The sequence below is a fragment of the Sinocyclocheilus grahami genome, unplaced genomic scaffold (assembly GCF_001515645.1).
Source record: "Sinocyclocheilus grahami isolate Dianchi unplaced genomic scaffold, SAMN03320097.WGS_v1.1 scaffold313.1, whole genome shotgun sequence".
NCBI lineage: Eukaryota > Metazoa > Chordata > Actinopteri > Cypriniformes > Cyprinidae > Sinocyclocheilus > Sinocyclocheilus grahami.
The window spans coordinates 253,617-261,850 of NW_015505492.1; the positions used below are offsets into that span (position 1 = coordinate 253,617).

The window sequence follows — 8,234 nt, forward strand, 5'->3', positions numbered from 1 at the left end:
AAAAATACAGCCCGGTCTTCCTTCACAGCTCAAGCGGTGACTCATACCAATTCAATAGTTCATAGTCTTTTATGTTACAGTTTTTACAATCCATCAATGACAAAATGGATACGTTTAATGAGTAGCCAAATGAGAAGAAAGCAATTAACATTTCCTTCCACCCATGATGGACATCCTTGCATTGTGTTCAGAAATGTTGTAAGCATGAGAATGAAACGGCGACTTGTAACAAAATTTTACTTCAATTAAGGCATAGATACATACATGGCCTGAAATACGGCTGCTGTCTGTATTTATGGCTTCAGCTTGACATCAGTTTCTGATATCACTGCAACCTAACCTTGTATCTAGTACTCCTGCTGAGCATGCTCCAGTTTCCACCAGTATTGCACCTGTCTGTCCGCCTACTATCGCTGCTTCGCCCAATGAGCTCCTTTGGGAGCCGCAGATAGCCAATCAGGCACCCGAGCCTGATGTGGAGCAGAATCCTGAGCAAACCATGGTAACGAGGTAAAGTTGCATGTGTTGCATTTTGTGCTTGCTTTACCTTTACTTGGTTTATTGTATTCCCCATTCGAATGTATATGTGTATATGTATTGCAAAAGATTGGAATTAGTAAGATTTTAGTTTTTTTGAAAGAAAGAAATGAATTCTTTTACTCAGCAAGGATGCATTAAATCGACCAAAAGTGACAGTAAAGACTTTTATAATGTTAAAGAAGATATTCCATTTAAAGGTATCCTGGGAAACACATTTGTTTCCACAAAAATATAAAGCAACACAACTGTTTTCAACATTGATTATAATGAGAAATGTTTCTTCAGCAACAAATCAACATATGAGAAGGATTTCTGAAGGATCATGTGACTCCGAAGACTGGAGTAATGGTTGCTGTAAATTCGGCTTTACCAACACAGGAGTAAATTACATTTTAAAATATATTCAAATTGGAAAGTTATTTTAAATTGTAATAATATTTCACAATATTACTGTTTTACTGTGTTTTTGATCAAATAAATGCAGCCTCGTTGAGCATAAGAGACTTCTTTCAAAAACATTTAAAAATCCTACCGACCTCAAGCTTTCATAGTGTTATTTTATTTATGTTATTTAAGTTGTTATTGCTGTTTTTATTGTTGGTTTGTTTGTGTTATTTATTCCTAATTTTACTTCATTTTTTTTTTTTTTGAGAACACGGTTTAAAATTTGATTACTTACAGGTCATTTGTTTGACTGTGTGTAGGACATAGTATAGTGAGTTATTTCAATTTGAATTAACTTCTATTAGTGGAGACACGTGATAGATGTTGTAGAAAATGTACTATTTCTATCAGATTTGAACCTAATATTTGAGAGATTGTAGGACAAGAGAGATTGTTATAACAAAGAGACTTCATTGATCCTGGAGATTCAAAGCAAAGCCAATCCTCCAATCCTATTAATGTTATAATCAATGACTTTAATCCTCTAATATGATCTTCTTTGTCTAAACCCAATTTCTTGTTGCAGCTGCTGCTTCATTTGCTACAGCTTATTACTACTAATACTCTTCCCCCAAAGGAATCTAGAAACTCATGTTTGTTTGATCGAATACATGTCGTCATTGCCAGGATGGCTGTCTGTTTTGGCCTTCTGCTTTTATGAGTGGCGTCTCTTTATCATCACATTGTTCAACACCAGGACTTGACCCAAATAAAAACCTCCCAAGACATCCATTAACTACTTTTTAAGCTTAAGATCACCATAAGCACTTACTGTATATGTACCATGTTCTTGTGTTACTCTAACAATAACAGCAGGAACGGGTGTTTTTGAAACCAGAGATAAAGTGACTTAATACATTTCCTCTGGGGGTTGAGCATTAATTTTCCTGACATGTTTTTTTTCTTTTAATGAGGTACTGTGTCAGTACTACTACACCTGATGCTATTATGTGACCCTCAAGTCTCTTAACAGTCCCAGTCAAGTCTCAGATCTCAAAGTCAGCCTTATTTTAATAAATCTCTTTCAATTTATTATATGTAAATGTTCTTATTTAATATGTTTTATTTCTAGAGATTTCATTTGATCTTTTATACCAAGTCAATTTTTGAGACCAAAGTGTGAGTTTTCATATCTGGGCATTGAAACACATATCCCAAAGGCATTTATCAACCCATTCTCATGTTTCTTAAGTAAGTTTGTTTTTGAAACATGGCAGAAACTCTTTGCATGTATCCATTGCTTACATTGACACAGCAGTCTGTTAAGTTTATTGCATCCAGACTGGAGTGAACTTCATATTTATACAAATAATTATATAAATAACCAAGTTTCCATGTACTTATTAGAAACCAGTCGTATTTTTATTCATTCAGATTTAGTTGACTATCTTTCATTTGTCTCCTACTACAGGAAGTGATTGGGTCAGCAGGTGACTCTGTTAGCCCTGAAATATATGAATCTTGTGTTAAATTAAGTCTTTTTTACTGGCTATTGAAATGCAGTTGTTGGTTACATGGTGGGTCTTTGATTTGAATGCATATGTTTGTTTTCTGTTTTGTGTGTGTCTGCATGTCTTTATGTTGGTAAGATGATTTGTTCATGGTCTGTTTGTTGCCATGTTCACTCATATTGTACAGTACTGATAGTGTACTGTTGTTGTATTCAGACAAAACTAACAGAATACATATGACTAGTTCTTTCAAGAGTTACTGTATATTCAGTTAATTTCCAGATGTATTTCGATTTGAAAAACCAAAATATCTGATCCTGTTTGTATTTTTTATAGACAATATTTGGATGAGTTTGGCAGTTGTACAGATATGAGTGCACATGTCCTCTCTCTGGTTCAATCTAGGCATGATACGTTTGACTGTCCACCATTTTTGTCTTTGTTACATTATAGCTTCAACTTGCAGACCTCTATGGGTTACAGTTCCCAGTACAAAACCTCCATGTCCAGGTACTGCTGTGGTCCTGCTCTGTATTCAAACACAATGTGTTTTCTCCCTCCCAGTGTCGGTGTGGCCTGTCAAATGTGCCATAACACATCTTTTCTCCTTTACTGCTTCTTTTAGCCAATTTACCCAAGGAATAATACTTATGCTTGGGGTATTGTTCTTTTAACTTCATGTTATAACCATTCTTGAATATGTGTATTTATTTATATAAATGGAAAGGGTTTGTGTAACCTGGCCATTTAGCTCAAATCAACTCTAGCGGAGGCTCTCTCTTCTAAAACTTGTTGTTGGCACTAGACTGTCTTTTTCTTGTGCGCTGCTTTGTTAAAATAACAATAATTCTGGCACTAAAATGGTAATGAAGGGATTTAAGGTAAGACATCTTCAAATGTGTATGTGATAGATTATGTGGTCAGACATCCTTGGATAATATTAGCAGTAAAGTATATGAGAACTGAATGTGCATCCAAACTTTGAGTCAGTAACCCATTTAAGCCTGTGGACAACTAAAGTCACCAAAGGAAATATCACTCTTTTTCTATTTGTAGACTATAGATGTTTTAAAACAGCTGACATACTGTAAAAATAGACAACCTTAGGAAAAGCTTACGGCAACTTACTGGATAATGTGGCATGTGCTGTTGCCCTTTCTGCATGTTTGTACTTGCAACTTTATAGTGAAAGATGTGCAAAACACTTTATTATTTTTGCACACGTTTCTTTGTGAATTTCTGTATAGAGATATATACCACATATTTAAAACTTAAAATGCAGTTACATGGGCAAAATATGGGCATCAATGGGTGAAGTCTTGTAAAATGTGTAGCAGCTCTTTATAAAACATCAATAATGTAATTAATACATATTACAATTATAATTAGTAATGTATACCTTTCAGTACCGTCGCTCCCTATACGCAGAGTACACAGTTTACGTAGGCACTAACTCCCAGGGGGGCACCATCTCAGTTGCCCAAAAAAAAAGCAACAAAAAAAATGTAACGCCCCATTCTCGCATCCGCGCCCGCTCGCACCTCAAGTTTGCGGCTGAATGCAAATGATCAATGATGACAACTATGCCAGTGAAAAGACATCAGCAATCCGACGCCGAGAAAAAAAAAAGAAAAAAAAAAGATGAAAACGAAGCCGGTGCATCACTTTCAGGTACATTCATAATCCTGTGAAATTTTTTTGGCTGTTGACGTTAATAACGTTTAAATGTCAGTAATAATTTCACCACCACCAACGCATCTAATATTCTTTTAGTTTCCATGTTCCCTTACGAAAATTAGGCATGGTTTTAACACGAATACAAACAAAAATAATGGTTCGTGTAGCCATGGTAACCGCAAATTAACCATGGTTTTGTTACTTCAAATAATAATTTACAAAGAAGTATTAAGATAATATATATATATTTTTGTGGTTAGGCCTATATAAACAGACCTAAGCCAACAACAGCCTTTAAAATGACTTAAAATGCATTATATAAAAACAATGAGGCAATAATGATTGGCTAATTAATAATTATATGGTCTCATTGAATAACACTGTTAAAATACATAATGTAATTCAGAATAAACAATTTATGTACATTACATGTTATTACAAATGCCTGCAAAGGGAGCCAAAGGACTGGTAATTGCTGCTGTTATACTTACAGGACGATCACATAGGCTGTTTAATAGGCTATAGACCAAACATTTAATTCATATATACACTTAATCTTAGATTTTTGGCCACCTTTTTGCTATAGATGACACAGCCTCAATAATTTCTTCAAAAAATAAAAAATAAAACGTGGACATCACAACCCTTACAAAAATTAACCATGGTTTTATCGTAAAACTGCTTAAAAACTGTGTAATTAAAACTGTTAAAAAACATTTTCATTAATTGAAATAAAGGTGAAATCAAATTAAATAAATATTAGATGAAAAACTTAAACATAAATTAGTTTAAGTTAAAGTACTAAAAGTATTCAAACTGAAGCTCAAAACTAAAACTTAAAATAAAATAAAAGTGAAATTTGAAAAATACAAGCTAATTCAATATATTTATAAATACAATAATAGTGTATAAATAATACTAAAATAAAAATGCATTTTATTTATAGATTTTGTCTTACCTTCATCACAGACTCAGACATTAAATCTTAAATTATTTTACAGCATTCTCTAAGCCCTAAGGAGTAATGACTAAACTTTTTTTAATGTGATTTATGTGACTGGAAGTGACACAAAAATATTATTTTCAAGTGATATTTACCTTTAGTTTTTGTTCTCATATTACATCCCAATCTCTTTTTTAGACACTTTTGTCTCCTTTCTATAAAAGCAAAAACCTCTGAAAAATGTCACAGCTGAGGAAGTAGAAAAACTTGTGTAAAATATTTTTAAATATTGAAATCTAGCATAGCGTTAGTTCTGGCAGGTCACGTTAGTCAAGCTCGCATCAGCTGACTCTCAGCTGATCCCCATCAACCTATGGGAATACGACACCTATCTAAGCATTCGTATATAAGGTCCCGCAGTATTATCAGCAGTTTTCACATTGCTCAATAGCTAATTACCCTCCTCCATCCCCAACTCCTCCTCTGTCAGTCAGGATTCAGCCTTCTGATTCTCCTTTGAATCAGACTAATTCTAAAATGTGTACATAACATTATTGAAATTTAACGATATCTGCAATACATTTATGTTGGTTCTGTTCTGTTTACCCTGGGGGGTTATCGCTGCTCTCCCTGCTCTCATCCATGCTAGGCTGCATGGATGCGCAGGGAGTTCTTGCCCAGAACAGAACCATACCGCCAATCCAAACTGTATGCTAATTGTTAATCATCTTTAACGATAGTGGTCCTGACAGAAATATTGTTTATTTCACCTTTGTTTAGATTATCCTAGTTTTAATGATTTAATAATCTTATAATAGATTTTTATGCTATCAAAACAATTTGTCTATAAGTTTTTTTTATCAGTGTTTTTTGACTCCTCAGGGGACCATTCCTGGTGGCACTGGGTCGTTCCTGGCATCCAGAGGAGTTCAACTGCCATTATTGCCACACGTCTCTGGCTGATGTCAGCTTTGTGGAGGAGCAGAATAATGTTTACTGTGAAAACTGCTATGGAGAGTTCTTTGCACCTACATGTGCCCGCTGCAACACCAAGATCATGGGAGTATGTTGAAAACCTATTAACATTGTACACACATGCACAGACATGACTGTAAACACACTTCACAGATACTGACAGTTCATCCGCTCAATATCTGCTCAACAGGAAGTGATGCATGCACTGCGGCAGACCTGGCACACCACTTGCTTTGTGTGTGCAGCTTGTGGAAAGCCCTTTGGAAACAGCCTCTTCCATATGGAGGATGGTGAGCCATATTGTGAGAAAGGTATGGGAGCCACCAGCTATGTCTGACACAAATTTGTATGTTTACAAGTTTGGTGTATGCAGATATACAGTCCAGACTGCTATAATTTTCATGAGATGTTTCTGTCACCAGATTATATTGCACTCTTCAGCACAAAGTGCCATGGCTGTGACTTCCCAGTTGAGGCAGGAGACAAATTTATTGAAGCTCTTGGCCACACATGGCATGATACCTGCTTTGTTTGTGCGGTAGGTTCAAAATCAGTTTGTTAATGCACTTGCCCGTATGGTTTATATATAAATCAGTGCTGAGTTTGAATTATGACTCTATGCATTTCTGTTCCGACTTAAAGGTGTGCCATGTGAACCTGGAAGGACAACCTTTCTACTCCAAGAAGGACAAGCCCTTATGCAAGAAGCATGCACATGCCATCAATGTGTAGATGCTTCAACATTGCATCAAAAGCTGTTGCAAATAATACATTTGCATGTGTGGTTTATGGCAAGACATCAGTGTCTATCCAAATGACAAAAACGAATATAAAAGACATACAGTATAGTAAATAGCATATTAGTAAGAGGATGAAACTAGACATTTGGACATTTTTAGGTATTTCTTTGTCTTTATTATAACCCTAATACATTTGCATACATGCACTTGTTTGTCTGATAAAGGAATTTAAGAGATATAACGTTTTCACTTTTTTTTGTTTTGTTTGGTGAATTTATGCAACATACAATTTTTGTGATATTAGTGACTAAAACCTTAATTTGAAAGATATTAATATTGAAGATTGAAACAGCCTGAAAAAGTCTATGCATATTACTACGCCTTAAAATTTAAAGTAAACTTAAATGTGATTTTATTCCATTACTATTTGTTTTCTTGAACAATAATGAGGCCTATAGATCCCTGACTTGCTTATCAATCACAAAAGGATGTTAAATAGATTGAGGCTGAATGTTGTTTTGCAGTCTTTTCAATAATGAATGGGTGTTTTATGTGTTACTAATCTTGTGCTTTTAGTGTGTGGGAAAGCAAGTGAGCTAATTCATGCATATGTGATGTCAATATTAGCATTATGTGTCATATTTTTATCTACTCATTTTAAGAATGGGAGCAGGGCATCTGAAAAGGTAATAGAATTTATTTTAATTTATTAATTGTTGCCCTCACAGTGTATGCAAGACATAGTTAGCTGTAATAATGTTCAGCTCTCAAGGAGTATTTTTTTCTTCAATTATTCATGTTTTGCCTTGTCACCTATGATAGTTGATTTTTGTTGTTATTTATTGTGCGCAAAACCTCAATATTTACAAAATCTTTGCAAATGGTGTACTGTTCATTTGCATGGATAATTGACTTGTTTTCTTTGCCAAGAAGGAGGGATTCATATTTTTATTTAATAAATACTTTAATTAACCAGACGAGAGGCACACACAGGATGCAAGTTGTATTGTTAATATGTAACAAATGGGGTACCTGATACTTTTTTTTCTCTGTGGGTATATGCTACCCAATTCTGATGTACAACTTTAAGATTACAGTAAAGTTTTTGTTTCATGACTAGTGGCTATTAAAGAACGTCATGGTTAAATTCTGAGATTGTAATTCTAGACACTCATGTTTTCCTATGTGATATTGATATTTTATGCATACAATTCACTTAAAATAATTTTTATTTAGACATACTTTATAAAATGTGTCCTTGATTTATATATTTTCACTGCCATATATTGAAGTTAATGTAACCTACCACATCAGTTGACGTGTTCTTAGGGCTATACTTTTGATTTTGTTTTTTTTGTTTGTTTGCTTGTTTTGAATATTACTAACAATGGTTTGGCATGTCATAACTGCCTCTCTTAAATTTAATGAATTGTTAGCTTCTTTTTTACACAAGATTAGTAAGTT

At 34.3% G+C, this 8,234-nt stretch overlaps 2 protein-coding genes across 3 annotated transcripts in view; both read left to right on the forward strand.

The window, feature by feature from the left end:
• Positions 1-3,075, forward strand: part of ldb3a (LIM domain binding 3a) — a 41,187-nt gene extending 38,112 nt beyond the window's left edge. For both annotated transcript variants that reach the window (XM_016294119.1, XM_016294120.1), the window contains 2 exons: positions 352-510; positions 2,889-3,075. In XM_016294119.1, the coding sequence (XP_016149605.1) occupies positions 352-510; positions 2,889-3,060 (331 nt within the window). In that variant the 3' untranslated portion in view covers positions 3,061-3,075. The remainder of the gene's footprint in view (positions 1-351; positions 511-2,888) is intronic.
• A 2,854-nt stretch (positions 3,076-5,929) lies between these two features.
• LOC107601777 (LIM domain-binding protein 3-like) lies at positions 5,930-7,973 on the forward strand (the record flags this gene model as incomplete). The annotated part of the gene is made up of 4 exons (XM_016294069.1): positions 5,930-6,118; positions 6,221-6,341; positions 6,453-6,568; positions 6,673-7,973. Coding segments are annotated over 4 exons (516 nt in total), but the record flags the coding sequence as incomplete, so codon positions are not given.
• Between the last annotated feature and the right edge of the window lie 261 nt (positions 7,974-8,234).